This window comes from Pteronotus mesoamericanus, unplaced genomic scaffold (assembly GCF_021234165.1).
Source record: "Pteronotus mesoamericanus isolate MK-2021 breed Mesoamerican mustached bat unplaced genomic scaffold, CSHL_Meso_final scaffold_1186, whole genome shotgun sequence".
Lineage (NCBI taxonomy): Eukaryota > Metazoa > Chordata > Mammalia > Chiroptera > Mormoopidae > Pteronotus > Pteronotus mesoamericanus.
Window position 1 is genome coordinate 3,908,298 of NW_026555302.1, and position 26,844 is coordinate 3,935,141.

A 26,844-nucleotide genomic window follows, 5' to 3' on the forward strand; every position below is an offset into this window, starting at 1 on the left:
TTTTGCCAATCTGACAAAAAAATAGGTATAATTTTGATTCATTCACCCTGGACCCTGGATGGCCATTGTTGTGTTGGCTGTTGTCATTTTTTTTTTTTTATTTGACAGTCGAAGGGGAAAGAAGTCAGCTCCTGACTTCTTAGTTTAGCTCCTGACTGAATGGCCAGGTATTGTGTGCTTTAAAAATTCTTGTGCACACCAGTGTGCTGCGCCCTACCAGTTGAAAATCACTGGTCTAGAAGCATTTGGTCTGCAAGGCCATGGCTGGGCACCTACTCCAAAGACCACCAACCAGGCATGAACAAGGGCAGCCAAAAGCACTGCAAGGGCAATGAGAGGAGCTGCTTCTACTTTTTCTATAAAAATGATTATTCTTTCAGATGACCTTCTGCTTCCAATACAGAAGCAAATGTGAACAGCGCGGCTGAGCGCAAAGTATGTGGTGGGGATTTAGGGCATCGGCCTTGGGTTAAATTTTGACAAGTTATTTAACCTCTTTTAGTCTCAGCTAACTCTTCTGAAGGAAAGACCATTTTTGGCTTGCAGGGTTGTGAGAATTTGGCACACAGTTGTCTTTATCTTTTGAATGATTGATACATTCATTAAAGGAGACACATTTTAAGAGCATGAGACAGTTCTCTATGCATTTCATTTACCTTTTCTAGTTTTCCATTCTCTGTGGTCCAGTATAATTTTCTACGACCTTAATTAAATGCCAATCATGGGCTAAGCGCCATGACTTGGTCCCTGGGACCTTGTTACAACTCTCTAACGACACTGTGTTTCATCATGTGAGCCTGTCCTCCACGAGGACAACAGTGACAGAGTTGATGTGTGCAGGAGGAGGCGGCTGCAGGCATGGCATTCTTTAATTAGAGGCCCACATGGATGGTAGTCTTTAATTTTCCCTCATCTTCCAGAGTGACTCTTTTGGGGACCAGTAAAATTTGTTATTAGGGAACAGTATTTGGAAGATGGCAGATGGTGCCTTGCCTTTGTATGGTCATTAAACATCTATACGGCTGAAAACACTCTCGGGATGACAGGGCTGTTCTTCATTGTTTTACCACGTGACTCAGAATCTTTTTTTTTTTTTTTTTTTTTTTTTTTTGGCAGATTCTAAACTCCTTTATTTCCCACCCTGAGACTTATTCAGGAACTTTAACCAGTTCTCAGTTTCTGATATTTTGGGGAAGCTCATCCATTTATAAACCCGAGAGGACTAAGGACTAACCGTGCTTTTGCCAAAAAGAAAACAAAAGGATTAAGAGAAGGCTGAAGTATTTTGGCCCTGCTTGATCTGTCACATGAACAAACATATTTAGTAGATACACCAGTATTAAAATGCCTCTGTGCGATACTTTTTAATGTTCTTATCCTAATTCTGTCTGTTCATCTTACCATTCTCATGAGGTGGGCAGGGCAGTTATTGTTATTCTCATTTTGCAAATGAGGAAATTCAGGGAGCTATCTAGCAGTTATGTGCCTTGCCTAGTTTTATTCATTCAATGACAGTTTACTGAGCCACCCTCCACCAGGCCCTCTGCTGGTGGCCAGTGATCCGGAGGTGGGCAAGGCAGACTGGTCCCTGTCCTGGGGAGCAGACTGTCCCAGGCCCACATGCTAAGGGGACAAATGGCAAAGGAAATGATAGCCTCTGACCCCTCGTACAGCGGAGGAGCCACACCAGCTGTGGGAATACACTAAGTTACACACGGTCGTTCAGCTCCTTGAGTGGCTGGGCCACTTGCTTCATTTTCTTCTTCCACTTGAAATCGCATGTCAGTTCCCATTCCTTCACCTTGCCATTGAAAACAAGTACTTACTAAGCCCTTTCCGGGGACTGAGTGTTGAGCTTGCTGTATTTGCTTTTGTTGACTTTCTGCTTGTTGCTTTGGGCTGACATGTGTGAAGTGCTCTAAGGTGCAGGAGAGCTAAATGACTCATCCCCTGCCCTTGGTGAGGCAGGACCTACCTAGAAACATCCAGAGAACAAGGCAGTGTTAGCAGTGTGTGTGGGTACACACGTGTGTCGGTACATATATGGACAGCTCAAAGCATTAGCACAAAGCAGCTGTGAGTAGGTGCTAATTCGGCAGTATAACAATACCCTAACGGAGAAAACAAAACAAACACCAGACATCAGTACAGCTGGAGTTAGCAAGGGACCCAAGACATTTTGCTTCTCCAGGGAACTGAGTATCTTTGGTGAAATCACAGACTCATAAAATGAGCATGTCTGAGGGGGTGCAGCGTTTCAGGACTGATTGCCTAGTGCCCTCCGGGGGAGGTGGGGAGAAAGAACCTTCGGAGAGGTTAGTTGGCTGACGGCAGAAGTCACAAAGCCGGTCTGTGACCGAAATGCATTTTGAGCCTTGTCAGGCGATCCTTGGAAAACCGGTGAAAGGAAGGGGCCTCCAGAACTCTCCTGGGTGGGTCTGGTGAGGGCAAGCTTCACTGCGACCTCTTAGACACAGAGCCGAAGCACGTCAGCCCTCAGACCCAGGCAGAAGAGAGGTAAGGGGCCCTAAATGGCTGCCAAGTGGGTGAGAATGTGGCATGGCATTGCCCGCCAGAGAGTAGGACATCTCTTGTTTAAAGTGCTGGGCTTATTTGCACTGTTTCTGCTAAGAACTTAATCATAAAATTGTCCTAACCCCCTTTACCCTAGGGGCCTGTATTTAGATTTTCATCATTGTTACAGTGTTATCTTCTCAGGCATGACTCACACAGCAGACATGGCAGACCCTCTTGGCTGTGGTTATTTTAGGCGCCGGTCCAGGTAAAGCAAATATCCTAGACTAACTTGCTTGACAGACTATTAACACAAAATATTAATACAGATGAAAATACCACAGTTCCCCCTTATCTGCGGTTTTGGTTTCCACAGTTTCAGTCACCCGTGGTCAACCACGGTCTGAAAATACTGAGTAGAAAGTTCCACAAGTAAACAACTCCTACGTTTTGAATGGCACACCGATCTGAGTAGCGTGACGAAATCTGTCACAGTCCCCCTCCATTCTGCCTGGGACGCGAATCCTCCTCTTGTCCACGGTGTCCCCACTGTCTCTGCTACTCGCCTGTCAGTCATGAAGTAGCCATCTCGGCTGTCAGGTCAGTTAGAGAGAGACCACATTCACATAAACTTTCATTGCAGTACATCATTATAATTGTTCTATTTTATTATTGGTTTCTCACAGGCATGTGTGTATATCTGCGGTTTCAGGCACCCCCGGAGGGTCCTGGAATGTATCCATGTATCCCTCACAGATAAGGAGGGATGACTGTATTTCTACACCAGTAAATATGTTTTCTCCCTGTCAATAGAAATGTCAAAGGAGGTCACATTGGAAGGCATTTTGTAAAATGTAAAGATCTAGCTATTTATTACTTGCCTTTAAATTAGCCCCATGGGCCGAGACAGCAGCATCCCCACAGGAGAGGGGGCTTCGTCCAAGGAAACGATCCCCATTTTTCAGGCCTCGTTCGTAGGTTCAGGGTGGGAGGGACAGGAGGCTCCGCCCTGCCCTGTGACGGACCCCTCAGGCCCCTGCCATGCAGCCCACTCCCACCCCCTCCTTTTTTTTTTTCCTGGACATATTTCCTTTAAAATTGCTTAAGTTATAAAAATAGAACCAAATATCTTGGAACATTACATGGGAAAGACGAAAAGAAACTCATAAGCCCACCCAAGTGGAACACTCTCTTTCTTCGACCTTTGTAACATATTCATCTTTTCAACCCCATGTCATGCGTATGCTCAGATGCAAACCAATCTCTGCAGAAGGATGAATTGGCGTAATTAATATTATTAGGGCCATTATCTTGAATTTCACACTTCTCAACGCAGGTAATATTTCCTGCTGATTGTAAGCTCTGGCCTGGTCCCCGCAGGCTCTGAGCTCGCTCTCCCCACCCCACGGTTCCATGCCTCCTGGGCAGTTGTGTTCCAAACAAGAACGGACTCCACTGACCCCAGTGGGGGCCAAGGATGATTAACTCCCCACTGCTATGCACTTGTTGGACCTGCTGACTTCCGTGGAGTTTGCACATGTCAGGTTCTTAAGTTCCTCAAAATGCTGGCTCACCTTTTGGCTGCCCCAAGAGAATGGTTAACAAAGGCAGAAACACCCCTGCCAATGGATTACCAGGGCCAGTGGAACTCCTGTCTCCATTATACTCTTTCGCACCTTGGAGTTCCACATCGCAGATGACAGGCCCCGCCATGGGCCGCATTTCCCCGGCAGCCGCCTCTCCCAGGACCCCCCAGCCACTTGGGGGCCTGGCTGGCTTGCCCACCTCCACGCTGGGAGTGTTCCTCTTGAGTTCAGCTCGAGCGTCACACCCCACTGGGGCCAGCCCCGGGGAAAGGCAGCATCTAGTGAGTTCATGAGTGTTTCCACCAGCAGGAGGCTGCCCGATGACCTCAGAGAAAATCTTTCTTAATTCCCCAAGTTTAACTTGAATTTCTATGAGGTCGATTATTTTGGACAAATATTATTGCAAATTCATGGAGCAGATGTTAAATGATTCTGCAGTGTTGTGCCTGCCTCCAGTCCCCCAAATGGCACTCGCTCTTTTGTAAGGCTCGGTCTGCAGCCTGATGTTGAAAACTGAGCTGTGAGCTCTCAACGACTCATGGCAAAGTGAATATGAACAGTAAGATTGCTCCATTTAGGGACAGGCGGAGGGGGGGGGAGAAGGAGGAAGGGGCAGTATAACTTGGGGTATTATCTGGGGACATGTGGAATGATGCTGATTCAGAAGAAACATTTTCACTGAGCCAAGGAAAATTGTAGGAGAGACTTAGGATCAGTTTTGTGAGACCTCCCAACTTGTATGCTGCTCATCCCACAAGGCCCAGTTATTCCGAAGTATTTGTTACCCCCTCCTTTTTCTGAACTTTCAAGAGAATGGAGGCGGGGCTCAGGGGACAGTCATGTCAAAGAACGTGAAGACACTCAGACCCCAAGGGAACCATGGTCTCAGGGACTACAGACAAGGACTCCAGCCACCACCACCAAGCCTGCCCCGCTTCACAATTCGGCTAAGGATGCCTTTATCCAGAATTGAAGTTTTCCCTCTTTTCCTAAATGCATTAGCTTCCTCTAATTTAGACGTAAGAGGTTTGAATTTGAGGAATTTGTGCCTTCTGATGGGAAAACATGAGCAGACGTTGTTGTTCTTTGTGGTTGTTGAAGAATGTTCCCCCTCTAAGGTTTTCTTAGTTGAGATTTCGGTGGCCTTGGGTCCTGAGTAAAACTACTGACCCAGCAGGTTTCGTGTAGCTCAGGACAGTCGTCTGCAGCCAGGATGGGGACAGCCAGCCGGGACATCATCGGTTGGCACAATGCTCAGATTTTTGCCGTCACCAACTAATGGACTTGGGGACCCTCTTCCCCTTCTGCTCGGCAGATCCTGAGTCACCTGGTGATGGAGGAGCTGCTGCCAACCCTTCAGACAGACCTTCTGCCTAAAATGAAGGGGAAGAAGAATGACAGGAAGAGGGCCTGGCTCGGCGTGAGTGTGACTTTGCGCCCCCCCCCCACTCCCCGCCCCGTGCTACTCAAAACAAGCATTCCTTTCCCTTCTCTTTTTAGGGTAGCCTGTTTTTTTAAAAAGCTAATTCCTTCCCTGGGTAAAGAACGGCCTCCCTCACATCTGCTCAGTCTCACCTAAATGAGGGCTAATCCGAAGAGAGTCTAGCTTTGAAGGAAAAATTAGAATGTGTGTGCAGTTTTGTTCAAATTACAATAATCTGGGGTTAATCCTCCTCCCTGCACGTGACTCTGTCAGGCTCCTCCACGCGACAGGGCCCTGATTCCTGTGTGTTGGCCCCTTGCAGCTCCTGGAGGAGGCCTACAACCTGGTTCAGCAGCAGGTCTCAGAGGGATTAAGTGCCTTGAAGGAGGAATGCAGAGCAATGACGAAGGGCCTGGAAGGAACCATCCGTTCAGACATGGATCAGATTGTGAACTCAAAGGACTTTGTAACTGGGAAGATCAAAGGTTAGTGACGATCATTCCTGTTCCTACTCACGCAATAAGCTGTGCCTTTAGGGCAGCATCACATAGTTAGAATTCATGGTTTCAGAGGAGAACTGAACTGAGGGCATTGGAAAGAAGTGATAACAGTTGTAATAGGAGCTTGCTTGGAGCTGTTAGGGGCCTGGCTACCCCTATGGAAACTTCAGGGAAACTTCAAGGAGGAAGCTTTGCCTCTCGCCTCGGGTGGTGGCTATGTGTTCTGATGCCACCCGCGCGTCCCCTGTTGGAGCACTTCTTACACTGCACAGTCAGGGCTTACGACCCAGATGCAGGATCATTTGGCAATTTCAGTTATTTGCTTTTCAAACAGGTCTTCTCTCAAAGTTAACTGAGAAAATAATTCATTATTCTCCTGACAAGCAATGTTGTATTTGGGTATCAAGCAAGCTGTTTTTAGAAGTCATAGATGCTTCTTATTTGAATCATGCAACTGAAAGGCTTTTTTTCCCTAATAATTCTATGACCTGCTTAATATTTCATGTCCCAAATATTTCGGAGTTAAACATAATATTAACAGTATTGGTCATCTTAGATCATCAGAACACAAGGCAGTATGGTCCTCTATAACTCTTGGAAATATATCTGCGAATTGAAGTAAGAATGTGACCATTCATCTCACTGCAAGCAAGTTATTTACCCATAAAAACTCGAGAAATACACTTGACGTGTGGTTCCATTTCTGTGCGTTAGGGTGTGGCCTTGGCCAAGCCATCGGACATCTCCAGGCTCTGTCTGTCCATCTGACAGCGGACGCCCGGACAGCCAGACGAGCGTGTCTCCCCTGTTCAGTTCGGTGCTGCCGGGACGAGGCCACATGACTTGCCTGGCTCCTCAAAGCTGGCCTTCCCGCCCCAGCTCAGGCTTCCTACACGGGGTTGCTGCTTCCAAACATGGCCGGTCACGAGAATCACCTTAGCACTTAACAACCACAACAAAAAACTAATAATAAAAGCAGAGATTTCCATGTCCTAGCCAGACTTCCAGAAGCAGACTCTTTCCTGTGTTCTTCCTCCTCTAGCAAAGGGCAGTATTTGCCTCCGGGAGGTGGGGAAATGGTTACATTTTTTTCTATCCCTCTTTCTGATTTTCTGGGCTCCTTCCATTTTTGCCCCTGTACATGCTGTCCTTAATTATCAGAACCAAAAATAGTGTTTGTTTGTTTTTAAATCAGGGGTGGGCATGGGAGGTGGGGTGACAAACTAATAGGAATTTGTTTCCATTTGCCCAAGAAAAGACTGTACTTGAGTTTTAAAAGAGTCTCTTGAGGAAGGGAGAGGGGAATTGAATTATATTGATTGACTCTTAGAGTAATGAATGAAAACTTAATAAATTGTTGTATACAAATAATTAATCATTATGTTGTGCACCTGAAACTAATACAATGCTATGTGTCCATTCAACTTCAATTTAGGAAAACAGTGAATTGTGTTTTTAGAAGACAAATTATGTATATACAATGACAATGACTGATGGGTTTCTGGCATTTTCTTTTTCGCATCAGGCATTGCGTGGTTATAGGGACCAAGCACAAAAAGGCAATTCATCCCAGGGCGGAGGAAAGCTTGGGGAGTGGAGAGATTCTGATTGTTTCCATTTTCAAGGCACCTAACAGTTTACTGGTCTGGCGAACGCCAGTACAGGGCTCACCGTGCTGGTCTGCAGTGCGGTCTGCTCTTGTCGTGGCTGTTCAGCGCTCTGCGGGCAACTCTCCAGCCCTGGCCCGGCGGGAGCGCCTTTGAATCCAATTTTGCCATAAGTCACAGTTTTCTGGCTGTTTCCTGCCGCAGCGATAGTGGCCCAGCCGGCAGAGAAGAGCTGTGCGGAGAGCGTGCAACCGTTCCTGGCGTCCATTCTGGAGGAGCTCATGGGGCCCGTGAGCTCAGGATTCAGTGAAGTCCGCTCACTCTTTGAAAAAGAAGTGGATGAACTGAGCCAGAACTTTCAGACCAGCAAAGATGGAGCCCAGCTGAAGGAGGTAGGACATGAAGCCCAGGAGTTCAGTGTGAATGGTCTGCCCGGGGCCGCCTTCCCCGTGGGCTCTATTGCATTCGTCCACTCTTGCCTTCCTTCCCTCCGCCCACTCCCCCTCCTTTCCCCCTTTCATGCATCTCCCATCCATTCATCTAGTCTGTCTTCCATTCACCCAATGGCCCTTTCATCCATCCATCTACCTGCTCTCATTTAATGGTTTTAAGTTGCCAGAATAATCACATGTATATCTATGCACAATTAATTGCCCATTCTCACCCAGTCCTAGTCAACCTCCACCCGTAGGCCACCTCCCTTCCCAGCTCCATGAATCAACTAAAATAAGTAGCTTAGAATGTGTTTTCACACATTTTTTTCCTTGTTCATACAAATATATAAGCATACAGCCTTGTTTATATAAATTTTGTTTGTTGGTTTGTTTGGTTCTAAAAATACAGACTCATCATAAAAACCAATGTTGCTCAAAGCTGGCTCCCTAGACCAGCAGCATCACCATCACGGGCTGTTAATAAGGCAAATGTTCAGGCCCCCACCAAAGACCTACCAAACCGGAAGCTCTGGGGGTGGGCCCCGCAGTGCGTTCTGGCAAGACCTCCAGCGGGTCTGATGCCCCCTAGCGTGTGAGAACCCCTCACAGACATAACTTGCCAACTTGGTTTTACACTTGACACATGATGGGCATCCCTACAGTCAGTGGATAAGACCAGAGACGTCTGTTCCTTTTCCTCTCTTACTTCTCTGTACAGATCTGCACATGCCATTGTACATCAGCAAGATCACTTTGTATGTATTCTGAGGTTTTTTATCACATCTTTCTTTTTAAACTTGCCTTTCCTCTCATTCCTCCCCACATGCCACCCACCCCCACCTCAGGTAATTAGTGTTCACACCTTAGCATATGCCATCCTGTAACTTCCCCATGCTTATATAACATATAACACACACACACACGCGCACACACACACACGCGCACACATTCATAGGCTATTTTTTTTTTATTGCTTGGTCGTAGCAAAATGGGATTATATTACTCTGCTTCTCAGTCTTCTCACTCAAAAATGCCTCATGAAACTGTTTTCAAGTTAACTGTTCCAGCTCTAAATTGTTCACTGTAATGGCTGCATAATATTCCATGTGTGATTTATTCAACCACCCAGATGTTGCCGGCATGGAACAAAGCTGTGCTAAGTAACGTTGTTACATGTGTTCTTATACCTGATGCTTCCATTTCTACAGGATAGATTCCTAGGACAGGATTGGTAGGCTGAACAACAGGTTTATTCCACGTGTTAACAGTTTCCATTTGCATTCAAAAAAGAATTTAAAATCTACACTGCTACCAATTGTGCATGGCAGGAGACTTTTCCCTGCCATGTTCCCATCAGAAATAGGTTTTCCCACTGGTGTGAATTTTCACCCATCTGCTAGGGTCAAAGTGGCAAGCCTTTCTTCCTCTCTTGTCTGCTTAACTGATATTTCTTAAAAATAGTCACATTACATATTTTGTGATGAGAGGCAAATTCGACAGCACGTTTTTGATCATTAATTCCACATCAGTGGGGCTGGCCGTAACTCACTTCTTAACGAGAATAATACTTTCCCATTACAAGCACAATGAGAATGAGCCCTCTTTAAGTTTCTGTTTAGAAAAATCTAGGCATGTAGATCGATCCCTTTTCTGTGACCTGAAAATGAAACAGCACAATCTATAGAGTTTACACTGTCCCCTGTACTCTGCTCTTCCCCTCTGGCCTCAGATGCAGGGGTCTGGTGGTCACCCAGGCCTCACCAGGATCTTCTGAGAGGGGTGGCACTCATTTATAAAGGCCGTGCGGCTCACGCGCCCAGTCACAGTTCTATGCGCCAAAGGACCTACCTGCCTAGTTCTTGGGTTCTCGAAGCGGGAGCTGAGAGTCAGTTCATCAAGAGCTTAGGAAGGCTGGAGCCCTGGTTCCTGCCTCGCGGGGTCCTCTCCTTATCCCGTGGGTCCTTCCCCCAGCCTCTGCTCTGGAGACAGGGCTGACCTGGGGAGGCGCTGAAGGGAGGAAGACCATTGAGGAAGTCGCAGATGTAGTGATTGGGAAGTGATTCACGCTAACAACACACATTGGATTGTTTAGAACTTTGGTAGGAATGTAATGTGTGTGTAATATTGCTCCTAAGCCTGAAGGTGTTTCATTTTTTCCCTTCACTCGAACGCAGCATCTGGATCGGCTTATGAATCTTCCACTGGATTCCGTGAAGATGGAACCTTGTTATGTTCAAGTCAACCTGCTTCAGGAGCGCTTGCAGGACCTCAAGAGCCGCTTCAGATTCCCGCACGTGGATCTGGTGGTGCAGTGGACACAGAACTATATGCAAGAGGTGGGCGCCGCCGGGGCCTCCCGGGCCGAGGGCGGGGCCGGAGGGGAACAGGCGCTGGCGGAGGGTCTGGCGGGCGGCCGCTCAGGTGTGCGGCTGTCGCTCCGTCGTCATCATATCTGTCCTTCCAGCAGGCTTCACCTTTCCTCCGTATTGATCAATGTCATACAGGAGGAACATCTCCGGGGAATAAAGTGACATTAATTAAAAATTGTTTAATTTACCCTTGGGTGCACATGAGAACCATCGGGGGAGATTTTAAGAAGTTCTAGGCCCCACCCCTGTGATTCTCATTTTATATATATATTGCTTTAAATATTGAAATGATATACCTATAATTCAATAACTTTTAAAAATTCAATAATTTAAAATAATGTTTAAAATAATGTAATAATTAAAAAATATTATATTTGAATAGTTAAAAAAAAAAAAGTGGCCTACTCACGCCCATTGTTTCTAACGTGTGTCCAGGCCTGAGCTCCACAGGCTTCAGTTAATTTCCTAACCTACCTTAGGAGCCATCGGCCACTCCATCGCGGCTTTATATTTGAGTTTCTTGTGTTTACTCGACAAGCTCCTTTCCCCCCGTGAGGAACAGGAATGACTAGCGCAGACTTTTCCGCAGTCTGGTGATTCACACATGAAGGAAGGGTGTGCTCACGGCAGCTGTAAGAGCACAGGTCTATTTCACAGACCCCCAGGGCAGCTGCTGCGGGGCGGACACTGTGCCAGCCTCCCTTCGGGGGTCTGATAGGGAGCAGATTCACTCCCGGGTTGAGAATACGGTGAGAAAGGCATGTGTTGGAATCATAGACTTGGAAAAGAAAGAAACATTTTTTTTTTTCTTAAAAGTTATAGGCAGGATTAAGTGGCCCATCTCTCTATTTAACCCCTGAGTTGTGAGCAATTAGAGAGGGACAAGGAACACAGCTGGGCGGTCCTTTCGCAGGAGGCCCTGTGGTAACACGAACCCTGGCGAAGGTTATACCAGCACACGTGCAGAGAATAAGAAGTCGGAACGCCTTCCTCCCCCAGCCCTTGGGCCTGTCAGCCGCGGTTGCACGGAGCCCTGACCCGGCCTCCCGCTCCAGCCTGGCAGGGGTGTGAGCAGGTGGGTGGGAGGCAGGCAGAGAGTTGTGCCAGGCAGTGTGCCTCCACCTTAACGTGCATGTGCAGAATTAAAGCAGCCAACAGTAATTGGAGGTGACTCCCAGCCCATGTTGTTAAGCCCTGGATGCAGGTAGCAGAGGTTGGAGGAAGGGGATGGCCACAGAGGAGGATGGTATTTTCAATCCCATGGTCCTTGGTTTTCCAGTCCAGAGTGGAAGGAGGAGAGAGGAGAAGAGAGGATGCATAGGATACATAAAGGTATAGATGCATGTATACATACGCACATAGGCATCGACGTGTACATGCTCTGACCGATCCCGCTGTGGCCACGTGCCTATGTACTTCACAGTTCAGGCAGCGGGATGAGGACCTGTTGCCCTCATGTCTGAGGGTCATCCCCCCACCTCTGTCCAGCCACCGTAGACAGGCCTGGGCCAGTGACCCCGCCTCTGACGGGGCTGATTCTGTGCTGCTTTGGTTTCCAGCTCATGGGGAATGCAGTGTTCACCTTTGGGCAGCTGCTTTCCCCACATCTCGGGGGAGAGGCCTCCAAGACAGCAGTCGCCATTGAGAAGGTGAAGCTCCGAGTCTTAAAGGTAAAACCACTGTTTTATTTGTGGGAGGCATGAAACTAGAATGTGACCCCTGGAGGAGGTAGAAGAGGGTTAAGGGGGGGTAAATGGTGATAGAGGAAGACTTGGCTTGGGGTGGTGAGCACACAAAACAATATGGATGATATATTATAGAATTGTACACCTGAAACGTATATAATTTTATTAGCCAATATCACCCCGATAAATTCAATGAAAAAGAAACAAAATAAAAGAATGTGGCCCCTATTTCTTTGTAAGCAGAAAATACCTAGTTCTTTCTCTTGCCCACTTTTCTCTCTCATCTTTCCCATCTTTCCTCCCTGAGGTTCCGGGGACGATCAGCACCATCAGTTTCCCCCAGCACAACTCTTATGCCTCTTCTGCCATCTAGTGGCTATTTTGGAAACCACAGGTCCTCAGCATCATTGCCCACGAGCTGAAGTGACCTGTCCCCGTTTACTTTCAAAGCAATTGCACTTGGTATGTATTGGCCGTGCACTATAAGCAAAGCATCATGGTAGGTATTGCATGGAATATAAAAATAGACAAAGCACAGCCTATTTCTTCAAGTAATTTACATTTAAATCAACCAACGTATGTTAAAAAAAATCAACATCTCACAGCAAAGGAAGTATACTCCAAGTAAAAGATAAGGGCCAAAAAATTTACAAGAAAAAAAAGAGATACCTGCCACGTGATGTTATCTTATTTTTAATGTTTCATGTTTAAGTCTATATAAAAGTAGTTTTAATAATAAAAGCTTGCGCAGATATGCTATATTTTTAAGCTTTTTAAAAACCTATCCTGTTTCATTTGATCGTCACAGGAACTTGTGAGATAATTAAAATAGTTCCCCCTTTTAGATTTGAGGAAACTGACACTCTGAGAGCTAAGGCGATGTATGTAAGCTCAATGGGGTAGTCACGGTGAACTAGAGCTTAAACTAAACTTAAACCTACTGCGCTAGTATTTTACTTCTTCCTTCCCATAAGCCAGCGATTTTCAAATAGTGTGCCGCAAGAATTTTTAAACCATGCAGTACATGACCATGTAGTCAGGGGCACTGTCTTCTTTTCCCTTAGACTGTCCTCTTTTCCCTTAGACTGTCAAATTTAAAAAATGACAACAGCCAACACAACAATAGCTGTCAAGCGTGAATGAGCCAAAATTATACCTATTTTGGGGGTGGGGCAGACTGGCAGAAAAATGTAATATATTTTTGGTGTGCCGCAGAATTTTAGTTATTATTTTATGCATGCCATGAGGTGAAAAAGTTTGAAAATCGCTGCCCTAAAGAGTGCTTGGAGCAAAAGATAAAGTTCCACAGAGCCTAGGAGGAAGTCCCTGGATTTCAGACCTGATATTGAGGTCGCGCAGGCCTCAAGAAACTCTGGCAATCAAATTATTGAAAATAAAAGCAGCCCTCACTGGTGTGGCTCCATGGATTGGGCACCAGCCTGAGATCTAAAGGGTCGCTGGTTCGATTCCCGGTCAGGGCACGTGCCTGGGTTGTGGGCCAGGTCCCCAGTTGGGGGCGTGTGAGAGGCAACCGATCGATCTCACACATATTTCTCTCCCTCTCTCTTTCTCTTTCCCTTCTCCTCTCTGTTAAAAAAGAATCAATAAATAAAACCTTTTGAAAAAGAAATTAAAAGCAATATTTATCATGGTAATACCAATAATAATGAACTTGAAATTGAGAAAGAAAAGATATCAATGTCAATATCACCCCCAGTGTCGGGACACTTTGTAACTCTCAGGAAAGCTCACTTCTTCTCTGGACACATTTAACTACAAGAACATGCTTCCTAGTGTTAAAGCCAAAGTTCTCAGCAGTTGTTAATCTAGTTCTATCCTCTATGTTAATGTCCTCCTTCCACAGGGTAGCCTTTTGTTGTTTTAATGGAGCTATCATTTAGCCCCAAATTACTACCTCCGGTATAAGTGGCTTCATCTCTTTGACCATTCTTTATGGAGCCTGACCATTCTGCTCACGTGCCTATGGCTGTGCTTCAGTGTGTCTGTGATCCCCTTAAAGTGACATCTAAGACCACACTCTGGTCACTCAGTTCGGAGGATCCATGCCGTACAGAGTGAATCATCATCTTTCTTGTTCTAGATGCTAAACCCCTCTGATTAACATGCCATCGTGTTAATGTATCTAAGAGCCGGACCTTCTTTTCCCTTATGGAAATCATTACAACTCCCAGAGCCTGCTTTTAGGATGTAGAATGAAAGAAGTAGATGACCATGGTTCCCAGGACTGCCCCCCACCCCCAGGACAGGGGTGACAAACTACAAATTCACCGCCCAGTTCTATCCCCAACTTCTTTATAATGCAGAAATTGCTGTGTGGATCTTGCCTCAGTTTCTGTATCTGTAAGAGGGGATGGTAAGATGGGTCATTATCAGTCACAACCTCCCCCAGAGCATGAGAGAATTGCATAGAAAGATCTCTGAGACCTTGGAAACGCCATAGGGTGCTCAGAAGTTAGAGGGGAAAGGAGATGGAGTGGACGGCTGGGTTTTTCGTTCCAGCGAAAGTTAACAGATTGCAGTGTTGCTACTTAGCATATGTTTCTGTCTCTGTATTGACAGCAATACGATTACGACAGCAGCACCATCCGGAAGAGGATATTTCAAGAGGCACTGGTTCAAATCACACTCCCCACCGTGCAGAAGGCCCTGGCGTCCACGTGCAAACCAGTAAGGGCTGGGTCACTCCAGGGAGCCTGCTCCCCATTGCCTGTGAAGTCTGAGCACTTTTTTTTTTTTTAAGTCATCATGTGCTTACAAACAGTAGAAGGGGTTGGCCAACTTTCTCTGTAAATGGTCCAATAGTAAATATTATGGGCTTCATGGGCCATACTATTTTTGATGCAGCTACCCAGCTCTGCTGTTATAGCCCCAAAGCAGCCATAGGCTATGCATAGACGAATGGGCATATCTGTGTTTCAGTGTAACTTTATTTGCCAAACCAAGCAACTGGCGGGATTTGCTGACCCCTGGACCAGACAAAAATCTCAAAGGGTAATGGCCTGAGCTTGAGCCAAGCTAAGGGTTGCCGTAGAGCACCTGAGAATTCCAGATGTTTCTCGTTAGACTATGACTCATAATTCCTACATGTCCTCTGAAACTTGACCACCACGTCCAGGAAAAGATCTTAAGTAACATGATTGATTACAGGAGGATATTTATTCTGTTAAATCCAGTAACGTTTGTTTGGTGAAACCAATGAAGCTAACCATTTAAAGCTGTGACAAACCCCAGGCAACCAGTGACAGCCCTAATTATGAAGTATGACTTAGTCTGCAAAGCAGGGTAATGGGTGAGCTGACTCTGGAGGCTGGGCCAAGACCTGGGTTCAAGTCCTGGCTCATCCAGGTATCAGCTCTTGGGCCTTGAACAGATCACTTTTCCTCTCTTTCAGTCTAGATTTCACTTTCCAGAAAATGGAGAAAGTATTACCTTGCAGTATCCTTGTTAAGATTGAGAATACTAGAATGAGGCAATTAATATCTGAAGAGTGCTTACCATGTGCAAGGCACTGTGTTAAACACTGTGCATGCATTAGCTCAATGATTCTCAGGACAACCCCATGAGGAGGTGCTATTTATATCCTTATTGTGGTAATGAGGAACCCGGAGAGATGACGTCGTGGGCCCAAAATCACAGAGCTGGCCACCGGCCAAGTTTGCACCCAGCTCACATGCGCTGGTAACACGGGATGCACTCAGTGAATGATAAAAACTACTATTACTACTTCCACATTTCAGAAATGATCTATGAACCTGGACATGCGCAAGGCTCTTAGAGCAAATGAAAAGGAGCATTTAGAATTTCAAAAGGGCTTGTTGGCAGCTTAGAGAGTCTCCAAGCGTTGGACCATTAAAATCCTTTACATGAGTTATTTTACTGGGGCAATTTCTTCAGGCATTTTTACATTCTGTCAATGCTGTTTCTCTTCAAAGTGACATCAGCATCTCTCGTCCCTGGCATTTATTTCTGGGGGTGTATTTCCTTCATAGGGAGGGGTCAATGCCGGGGGAGCCGCCTGTCCATATCATGGTCCCCTGGGCAAAGGGGTTGGAAAAGTTCAGCTGCCCAGAGGATGGCTCAGTCCACCTCGGGACGGGTCAGCACACAGACCTCCTGCTTGGGATGTTTTCCTTTTCCAACCCAAAGGCAACCTGGGCCTCGGGACCGCCTCCTTCCAGAAAAGGGGAAGGAAGGGCGAGGAAGGCTTTCTCTCTTCCTGCCCTCCTCTGTCTAAACACCAGCACAGCTGTACCCAATTTGTAAGGGGCTCTTGTGCCTTTTAATTACGAGAGACTGGTTTCAAAAGAATCTGTGACCCAGGGTTTTCCGTAATGAAGGATATGGTATCAGTGTCAAGAGATTTTTAAAAATCTAGATCTACAGAATAGATAAATTAGGAGAGTTCCCGCTTCAGGGAAGAATTCTTTATTTCATTAAAGTGTGGTTTCTCTTGGCTCTTAAAGTTGCAGCTTCCTAAACCTGCGGTACTTCACTCAAGATGAGCGTTAGAATGGCCGAGGAAGCCTCTAAAAAGTCTGATTCCCCAAGCCCCACCCTCAGGGATTCAATTTAATTGACCCAGGGAATTCAACACGCAAGTGTCACAGTTCAATCCATTTCATATACAAGGTCTGTTTTGTAAAGCTGGCCACGTGACAACTGTATAAATGTCCCTAGAAATTATTTCTTTCCACAGAATTGTTTAGCTGGTTGACATTTTAAAGGTCTCCTGTTTATTCAGCAAACTGGCATTAAATATGTCTCAGATACGATCCAGGCCCTGGGCCCGGCCAGCGGCCCTGGGATCCGGGGTTCACTCAGAGCCTCAAGGCAGGAGTCAGGCACGCAGGGTGCCATGTGGGGAGCTCAGCAGTAGCCACGTGGGGACAGTTCCTCATGCTGGAGTTCCAGGGAGGTTGCCTTGCTCTGCCTGTGGTCTGGCAGGGCTGCCCACAGTCCTGTTTCTGCCCAGTCCTGAGGGGTGAACTATCGTCAGGGGAATGGGGACTGGGAGACCACGGGAGGACGTGAAAGGGTGTCGTGGGCATGAGCCTGTGCCCCTCACTTCACAGGAGGAGAGGGGCACAGAGGGGTCCTTCCTCTAAGGCGCATATAAAGGGACCCGCTGAGAGCCCCCTTTGACCTGGTCCTGGGCTACGGCAGACCCCCAGGCCCTAGCACTGGGAGCTGTCTGAATGCGGTGGCTTCTGATCGCCTGTTGTAAATCTTGTCCCTCCAGGCAGAAGGCATCACATCCCACACCGCTAAGTCCCTGGCTTTCTAATGGCCACAGGCCAGGAGCCCTTTCCAGCACCATCAGGGCAAGGATGACTGAGTTAATCAGCAGGGTAGGATGGGGTGCGCTGGGGTCCCTGCTTCCTCATCATGATGACAGCAGGCAAGCTGTTTGGAAACCCTTGGAAGCAGGAAGGGTTAAAGGGTTTTGTGTGCTGCCTGAGTTGTCTTAGAGGAACAAGTGAGCACCAGGGCCACGGGGAGGGAAAGAGGAGAACATTCCTGAGTCCTGAGGAGTCCTTGACTAGAGATTCTTACACCAGAAAAGGGGACCCATTCTAATGAAGTGAAACACACATCTGCTCTAGGACCCAGCAGTCTCATTTCTAGGTATCTACTCAAGATAAATAAGTAAGTTCTGCCCTGCCTGGTGTGGCTCAGTGGATTGAGTGCCGGCCTGAGAATCAAAGGGTCGCTGGTTTGATTCCCAGTCTAGGACACGTGCCTGGGTTGTAGGCCATGTGCCCAGTAGGGGGCGCACAAGAGGCAACCACATTTTGATGTTTCTCTCCCTCACTTTCTCCCTCTCATCCCCTCTCTAAAAATTAAGTAATTGATTTTTTAAAAAAGATAAGCAAGTCCTTAAATCTGCAACAATCATGCACAAGAATGTTCATAGCATCTATATCTCTCAGTCAAAAAGTGGGAGAAAAATCTCAATATCCATCAACAGGAGTGTGGATAAACAATTTCAGTTTATCTGTATGATGAATGTCTTACCAATAAAAAGGAACAAGCTACTGATACCTGTGGCAACATGGATGACTCTCAAAAAACAAACACAAAAGAATAGCCTATTCCACTTATACAAAGTTTCAAGAACAAGAAAAACAAGGCTACTGTGATAGATGTCAGATCAGTCCTTATCTCTAGGGGTTGTGGATGGGAAAAGGTCATGTGGGTGATGTCCTCTGTCTTGATTTGGGTTAGGGTTTCATGAGGCTACTTATGTATTTAAAACCATTGGGCTGTGCTCTAAATGTTTACATTTTACTGTGTTTGACATATACCTTGGTAAGTACTGTGGGCCCTTTAAAGAAATGAAGAAGGAAATACTTTGGTTATAATGGGGATGGGGAAAGGAGGGACCCAGACTCATCGACACCGCTTGAGGGCATCAGGTCTCTGGTCTGCCCCCCGCAAGTGCGCCCCCAGTGTCGCGGCGGCACCCACGGGCTCAGGAGCGGGCTCGTCCTCCCTGGATCTCCTCTGCGCGCTGCCATCTCATGCCTGGTCCTCTTGGTCTCTCGCTCTCCAGGAACTTCAGAAATACGAGCAGTTCATCTTTGCAGATCACACCAGCATGATCCATGTCGAAAACGTGTACGAGGAGATTTTACATCAGATCCTTCTGGATGAAACTCTGAAAGGTGAGGGAGGTTTACCTGGTGCGGGTGGGCGCGGGGGGAGGGAGGGAACTCTACATAGAGGGGAGTGCACCAGAAATGGGATCCAGTGCGCCCAGCTAGGTTTTCTCAACAGGAGTGAAAGGGGCAGGGGAGCTTGACGATGCTGGGAGATGGAGGCGGGTAGAAGGAGGGGAGAGTAGGACCACTAGCCCTGACTGCGCATGTGCTGTACCGGGAGCGTGAGATCGTCTTCCCCTTCTAAGGACGCTGTGCGATGGGGATGTTGAGGTTGTTTTTCAGATGAGAAGACTGAGGTTTGGAGAGATAAAACCTAGGGTGTCTCATGACCAGCTGTTTTCCTCCAGCTGTTCCAGACAGAACAAAGGACAAAGGGCTCCTCTTAGTCACAGGCTCACAGCCCTGCCCAGAGCAGGAGGAGGTGACCTCGGAGCAGCTGCTCTCGCAGCACATTCCTCATCTCCCCCCAGCTGCACTGAGGAGACCCAGGGCGGTGACCCTGCGCGCTGGGAGGCTCTCTGGGACTCTGGCACCCCCTGGGGAAGAAGGCTTTGCTCCGGACAGGGGTGCGGACTGGAAAACTTGGATAGAGAGAAGGAAGGCCACCCATAAAACTGCAGGCCTGACACATGGCTGGTCCCCACGGGGAAGGTGTTGAGCACCACAAAACCCCCACCACAAAGAAAGCTGGCCAAGTACAAGCCCCGGGTCCCAGTAGCTCAGCACAGGGGGTCTAATGAGATAAGGGACGGAAAGGTGTCCGCACAGCGTCTGCACAGAGGACAGAATCAGTCAAGGCCACTGCCAGGCCATGATGGCACCTTAGTGGGAATTAGAAAAGGGCTCCCTTCACCTGAAACCTATGTAACTTTATTAACCAATGTCACCCCAATAAACTCAACTTTAAAAAATTGGTAGTTACAAAATAGTCACAGGAACATAGTACAGCATAGGAAATATAGTCAAATAATATTGTAGTAACTATGTATGGGGCCGGATGGGTGCTGGAAATATTGGAGGGGACAGTTTATAAAATATATGATTGTCTAACCGCTGCGCTGCACACCCGAAACTAATACAACATAATACTGAATGTAACCTATAATTGGGGAAAAAAACATTTAAACTTAAAAAAAGAAATAATTTATCTAATCCAGAGAGGGAAATGCTAACAACAGCAATAAAATAATTCCTTACTAAAAAAAGAAAAAGAAAAAAGAAAACGACTCTCTCTCTTCAGACCCTGGACTGTTCTCTTTCCCAAAATTAATTGCCACAACACGCTGATGTGTCAGAGCAGGACACGCTTCCACAGCTGCTGGAGGTCATTATGCTGACGACACAAACTATGCTGCCCCTGAGGACAAGGCCGCCCCGCTGGGATGCGATCCTGTTGGGCACTGTGCAGCCTGCACAGCCAGAAGCAGAGGCTCATTGTCAAAATGTCAGCTGCTGTCATTCTTTGTAACATTGCTACTCCTCTCTAGGCCTCTAAGGCTGAGCTGGGTGTACTTAGATCTTCATTTTGGTGTGCTTGCTATTTTTGCTGGAGCATCTTGGCTGCAAACATTTTTGCCCCATAACTAATTGGCCACAAAGCAATTGTTCTAAAAGAAAAATAAAATTATGATAAATAAAAGAGGGACGTTAACACTGAACAAAATTTTAGAAGACTTGATTGCAAAATACAAATATTTGAATACATTTAATATGTGTGTAGATTCATGGCAATACCGCACAAATAACTGATTTTATTTTGTGGTTTGCACCTAACCTTAGCTTTGCCTAAGGCCTTGTCTTTGTTCTATGGGATGTGGGTTCAATTCTGCACCCTTGGAGGCCCTTGGGTGCATCTCTTCCTCTTCCCAACGTAATGTTTCAAAATAAGAAACCGACTAACTCTTGGGGCAAAAATCATCATCATCTGTAAAAAAAAAAAAAAATGCTAACTATTTAAAGATCATCACTATTTATTTTCTCCACTACTTTGTCAATGGAGAAATGAAACCAAACCTGACCAAAACAAAAACAAAAAAAAACCCAAAAACAAAAAATAAAAACAAATCAACATAAAAAACAAACTATCAACCAGTTATTTTATTATCTTTTACAGCAATTGATTCATCAATGGGGAAATGAAACCAAAAAGACAAAAAAAAAACAACAAACAACCCCTAAGAAACAAAACACACACTGTCAACCAGTTATTTATTCTTTTTTTAATATCAAAATAGCCTCACGGCAAATTAGTTACGCAGCAAAAATGTTTGCGGCAAAGTTGCTTGTGGCAGAGACATCCACAGCAAAGACACTGTGGCGACAGCCTAGGCCGACAGGGCTCTCTCTGAGCGCTCAGTACCAAGGACCTATCCCACGCTCAGGACTGCACTCTGGGAAAAGCCGAGAAATGTGAGGCCTCCTTCTGTCCTCGGGGCATTCAGTCAAGGTGGCTATAAACTGGCACCGCACAGATCAGCTGCTAATAAAAGGGGACGGGGCCGTATGAGAGATGCAGGTGATACTATTGTGGATTGCGAGCTCCTTGACAGCAAAGACCACATTTTCCTTGTCTTTGGATTCCCAGAACCTGCCCCGTAGTCAATGCCCAGTAAGCGTTTGCTGTTGGGGTAGTTGAACGCGGAGGAATGAACGAAGGAGCACTAGGGAGGTTCAGGGTTCAGTGTGAACTTGCAGGTTTTGGTTATCAGGGCAGGTGACCTGGAAGAGGGTGAGAGAAAGCTGGAACTTGAACTTCAGATGGTTGGATAACCAGAAAAGCTGAGGGGAGTTTGGTTTCTGGGTCGAATCAGAAAAGCCGAACTGGCCGGGGCAGAGTGCTAATGTCATGTTTTGTTTTCTGGTATCTCAGTGATAAAGGAAGCTGCTGTCCTGAAGAAACACAACTTATTCGAAGACAACATGGCCTTGCCCAGTGAAAGCGTGTCCAGCTTAACAGATCTAAAAACCCCCGCAGGGTCAAACCAGGCCAGCCCTGCCAGGAGAGCCTCCGCCGTTCTGCCAGGAGCCACCGACGGCGAGACTGCCAGCAACGAAGTATTCCAGGAATCAGGGGAAACGAAGCCACCTGGGGTCCCTAGTCCGCTGGCCCAAGAAGGAAGCCTTTCCTTCCCAGGTGGGGACGGCCAGGTGATCACTTCCAGCATGGGTGACCCTGTCGTGAATCCTGTGGCTGCAGAGGATGCGACAGGAGCTCAGGGCACACACCCACCAGAGCTGGAGTTTGGAGGGACTCCCGAGGACAGAGAACCTGCCCACCAAAAGCCAGAATCCCTCGCTGCCTCAGGCTCCTTGAAGGAGCTCCGAAATCTGTTGTCGGTGACCGTTGAAGTGCCAGTGGAGTCTGCCGCCCTTGAGATCGAGAAAGATGCGCATCGGGAGACCCTCGTTCCCCAGGAAATTGAAAAAGAAGAGGAAGCAACCCCAGGCCGCACAGAGGCCAGTCCAACAGCTGCCTCCAGTCAGGACAGCTGTGAGGATGGCGGAGTCAGGGAGGGGGAGGCCCGTCCTCCTGCTGCGGCGGAGGCCGAGGCTGAGGCCGGTGGGGCGGAGCTGCGGGGCTGCACGGGGGCTCTGCCAGCCTGCGGGGGGCTCAGCCCGGGCGCCAGCGGCCCAGACCCCACAGAGGAGCACGCGCAGGCTGGGGAGCCCCACAGGGGGGAGCCCCCAGGCAGTCCCTCCACACCGGAGGCCCAGGAAGGAGGTGTGGCCATGCCCCAAGGAGGTTGCACTGTAAGTCCTGACACCAGCGGCCCCAGGGCGGGCCAGGCCGATGCGGAAGAGGAAGAGGTGGGAGGAAAGGACAGCACGGCCCCGGCCACCGCCTGCGCGGATGCAGAGGCGGTGCAGGGTGCCTGTGGTCACCAGTGTCAGTGGGTGGTCGAGAATGCTCCAAACGCCGACATCCCAGGCCTAGAGAAGGAGGAGGAGCGGGAGAGTCCCCTAGAGCAGCCCTCAGAGGAGTGAAAGGGAGAACTCGGCAGAAGTATTTCTTTGAACAAACTCAGCCAATGAGTTAGTAATGGGTACACTTAGGGGGTGCATGCGTGTTGTTACCAAAAAAAAAAAAAATTATTAAGTGCTTCCTTAATTTGTATTGAAATCAGATGGACTGCAGAGAGGGCGTGAGCACTGAAGCAGGCCTTTGTGGAATTGAGCTGTTCCACCACGAATTCTTGCTTTAGCTTTTTAATCAGAACCACAAAGGTAATGTAGTGTTCAGGGTGAGAGATAGCTGAGGGTGTCCAAGGGTGGGACTGGGTGTCGCATTGAAGATGGAGAAACGGTAGGAGCACAGTTTTCGATACACTCTGCACATCTTCTTTTAATTCACTTTAAGGCTTTTCAGTTCTTCGTAGGAATGCAGACACGGGCTGCAGAGCCAGCTTCCCCATCTACGCTACCAACTTCACAGTCCCTTAAGGACGCAGCCTTTGCCCACGGCCTGGCTGCCGGAAGGTGACAGTGGCGAACACCACCAGTCCCCTGGGTGTGCGGCCCCACAAGGCCCAGGCCAGGGCACGGGAAGCGGAGCAGAAACCGAGGATGGCTGTGGTCTGCGCGGCTGTCTGGGTCTGTTACTAATTCTGCTCTCCGCATCTTGTTAATTAATCTTGTGAATTCTTTTTCATTAATCACCTTTTGGGGAAATTCAAGTGAGGCAAGAAAATTTCCCTAGCATGTTGAAGCGTTCCAAATTAGCCTTAGACTGTGCAGAGAAAGAGCTTAGCTAAATGATGGGGCGTAAAGCCTACCCATTAAACAAATGTTATTGAAACAGCTACTTCTTTGCCACACACTGTGTTAAGCAGAGGAAGAAGGAAGAGGAGGAGGGGGGGGAGGACGAGGAGAAGAAGAAGAAGAACTAAGGTGTTTTGTTCAGTATAAATTAAAAGGCCCAAGGGAATTTAAGAAAATGCCAGTTTTCAAATGATATGCTTTCTGTGCTGACATGAAAGCTTCCTGTCTTTCTATTGAAGCAGTCCTGGTTCACTCCCAGAAGGAAATAAAGTGAATAAATGAATAAAATGAATTAAAAAGAGAGAAGGAAAAGGGAGGGAGGGATGGCGAGGGAGGGAGAGAGAAAGAGAGAAAGAGGGCGGAAAGCCAAGATATATCCATATCATCAAGCTCCGAAGATGTTACCAAGAGTAGAGATCACTTGTTCAGTCATTTAGCAGGTTCAGTGAGTCTGTTACATCCCAGGCGCTGGAGATCCATGATTAAAAAAGATCTGTTCCTTTCTCCCAGAACCTACACTTTAGCAGCAAGAGACACAAATACATCTTCTACGTCGACTGTTACCTATGACTGTTCATGTTACAGGTGGAATGGACTTCCAAAAGATTAAATAGAGAAGTATTCTATTGTCCTTCAGAAAATATCAGTTTATTTCCTAAGAGCTTCAGTCCCAGCACTACATCTTCAAATTTCTTTCCATGAATTTTAATATTAGATCCCAACATGTTGTCCTAAGAACTCAGTTTCATCAACAAGGAAGTTTATAAGAGCTCTTTAGAGGATTTGTCCCAGAGTTTAACCATTTAAGCAGGAATTCAAAATGGATTTCTAGGTCAAAAAGGATGGCAGATAATCAGTATCGGTACAGTCGCCTGATACAACTTTCCTCAGTGAGCTTAGGTCCTCACACCCATGAAGGATCTCCTCACAGGTGAAGAAGGTGGAGGCTACTCCTCCCTGGTCCCTGTGATACCAGCGCTCGCTCATGTCCTTGCACTTAGCATGAAATATTGAAGTCCTCTTACTTCCCGTGTCTTCCAGGGGCTCTTCTCTTCAGGGACAGAAACTAGGGCTTAGCCATTAGAAGTGCTTCCTGCTAGAAACACACAGCCTTGAAAATGGCTTCCTGCCTCCTCAGGTCACTTGAACGTCCCTAGTGCCTAGCAAGGAACTGGCCTGTGCCAGGCTGCTCAGGAAACATGAGAACCCAACACCCACCACTCTGCCGTGCTGGGGCTATTTGGGGCTTGCTGTCAGCCAGGGAGATGTTTTTAAATTGGGCTTTCTGCCCTTGCAGAGCCTTCCCCTAAATCGAGTCCAGATGGCCACATGGTCAGATGCTCTGCCCAGCAAAGCAAGGAGCCAAAGGAACAGTGCCCAGCCCTGCCAAGGGCTGTCCTTCCCTCCAGGAGAATGGTGGCGAGGCAGGAGGTGACAGCGCAGGCTGCCGCCATGCCAAAGCTCCCAGCTTCCTCCCTTTCCGCACATCAGGGCTTCCTGAACCCTCAGAATGCACAGTGATTTTTTCCAACCCAAAAAGAGAGCACATTTCACTGCGTCGGGTGGATGAACATCAGTGCCCTCCCTTAACCTGTCCTGTAGGCCCGAGGGGACTGGGCACGAAGTGGGAGGACGCGCTTGAGAATACAAAGCATTTTTCTGTACATGTTTCACAACAGACAAATTCACTAGACTATGCAGGATGGTGGTTGCACTTGCAGATGAAACAGGAAACTAAAGTGCATTCAAAATATTCCTTATTCATCTTAACGTGTTGAATGGAATAACTTCACGTGACGGTCGGTGTGTTGCTCTTCACACGGACTTCGCTTGTGTTGCTTCGGTGGATCCCAGGTTGGAGCGAGGTCACTGTGATTTCAGGAAGCGGCACAGCCTCCGCAGGCTGCACCAGGGCTCTCTCTTATGGGCAAGTCTACCAGAAATGCGTCGGCCACGAGACTTGCTATTTGGCAAAAATTCCATGACTTTAAATGAGTTGTTACTATTGACCTTCCACAAATAACACTCTCCTTAAAGAAATTAGCTTGCCATTTTCTCCTCTGCAGCTTGGAGGTGAGACAGTAGTGCCTTGCATTACGGAGAGTAAATTCTCTTTTCAAAAAAAAATTAAAAAAGCATTTTGGAGACCGCAAGAATGAACTTCCAGTTTGTCTAAAAGCTTTAAAAAGAGGCTGAGCATGAAAACCTGTGGGTCGTTAGGCCTGATCACCTACATTTATTAAGATTCTCAAGTTTGGTGTTGCAACCTCCAGGTTGGAGCCAGTGATTTCAAAGGGCGTCACAATCCTCCCAGACAGGTGACTTTATTTCTTTGTAATAAGCGCTAAGTGATATATGTTACAGAGCAGTTTTAACGCGGGGAAGGGGAGGGTGTCTTTGACTAAAACAGTAATGCAATCCAGTAGGTAGAACATTGGCTACATGTACCACCTTTACCATAAACAAATGGGTTTGGGGATTTGCCTTCTGAAGTCTACAACCTTAAGACAAAAAATCAGCATTGGGGATTCGCATGTTTTTAGTCACTATGTAAAGCAAATAAACCTAAAACACTTTGTAATCATGCATTTACTCTGTGAAATTTCTATATCCCAATAAAACATTCATCCCGGAAGAGATGTCCAGATGTCCTGTTTCTTGGGAATGGGCCTGGTTTCATCGTTTAAGCAAATGTCATAAGCTGAGCTGGGAAGAACAGTCCTCAGAAATGACAAGGTGAGTCACCATTACCACGTTATGGAACTTTTAATTTTCTGTCATCAGGAAGAAATCCACAGGGAAGTCACTTCACCTCAGATGTAATTATGCTTTGAAAAACTGCATACGCTTGTTTCTCTAGGAATTAGATTATGTCTAACTACAGGAATTGGCAATTATTCTTGACGTAATTGAACTGCTGTTCAAACAAATTTATTTTCAGTGGGTAACAGAGTGACACATTCATTCTTTCTCTAATTGTAAATAAAACAATATTTACTCACCAGTGTCGACAGCTGCTCATTTATCCACGAGTTCACTTCATCCAAGAAATAATGAGTGTGGACCGATTATGTGCCAACACTGTAGTGGGTGCTGGAGAAAGAGGCGGACACAGTGGACGTGAGCCCTACAGCAGCAAACTCATATTTGCAGGGCGAACATGGCCAGGGAAAGCCCGAAAGGGGTATCTGCTTCCTTGCCTGGCATACACCCTGTCTATAATCTCAGCTTTAATTCTATCACGCCAACAGCCTCAGACTAGAGAGGAAGGGACATTGGAGAAAT

The 26,844-nt window shown here is 47.0% G+C and overlaps 1 protein-coding gene across 1 annotated transcript in view; it reads left to right on the forward strand.

Moving 5' to 3' along the window:
• The window catches only part of NIBAN1 (niban apoptosis regulator 1), a 121,416-nt gene extending 94,846 nt beyond the window's left edge, over window positions 1–26,570 (forward strand). The window contains exons 7-14 of the mRNA XM_054587660.1: window positions 5,416–5,520; window positions 5,846–6,008; window positions 7,835–8,022; window positions 10,239–10,400; window positions 11,993–12,103; window positions 14,699–14,806; window positions 18,693–18,804; window positions 21,671–26,570. Of these exons, the coding sequence (XP_054443635.1) occupies window positions 5,416–5,520; window positions 5,846–6,008; window positions 7,835–8,022; window positions 10,239–10,400; window positions 11,993–12,103; window positions 14,699–14,806; window positions 18,693–18,804; window positions 21,671–22,785 (2,064 nt within the window). The 3' untranslated portion in view covers window positions 22,786–26,570. The remainder of the gene's footprint in view (window positions 1–5,415; window positions 5,521–5,845; window positions 6,009–7,834; window positions 8,023–10,238; window positions 10,401–11,992; window positions 12,104–14,698; window positions 14,807–18,692; window positions 18,805–21,670) is intronic.
• The last annotated feature ends 274 nt before the right edge of the window (window positions 26,571–26,844 follow it).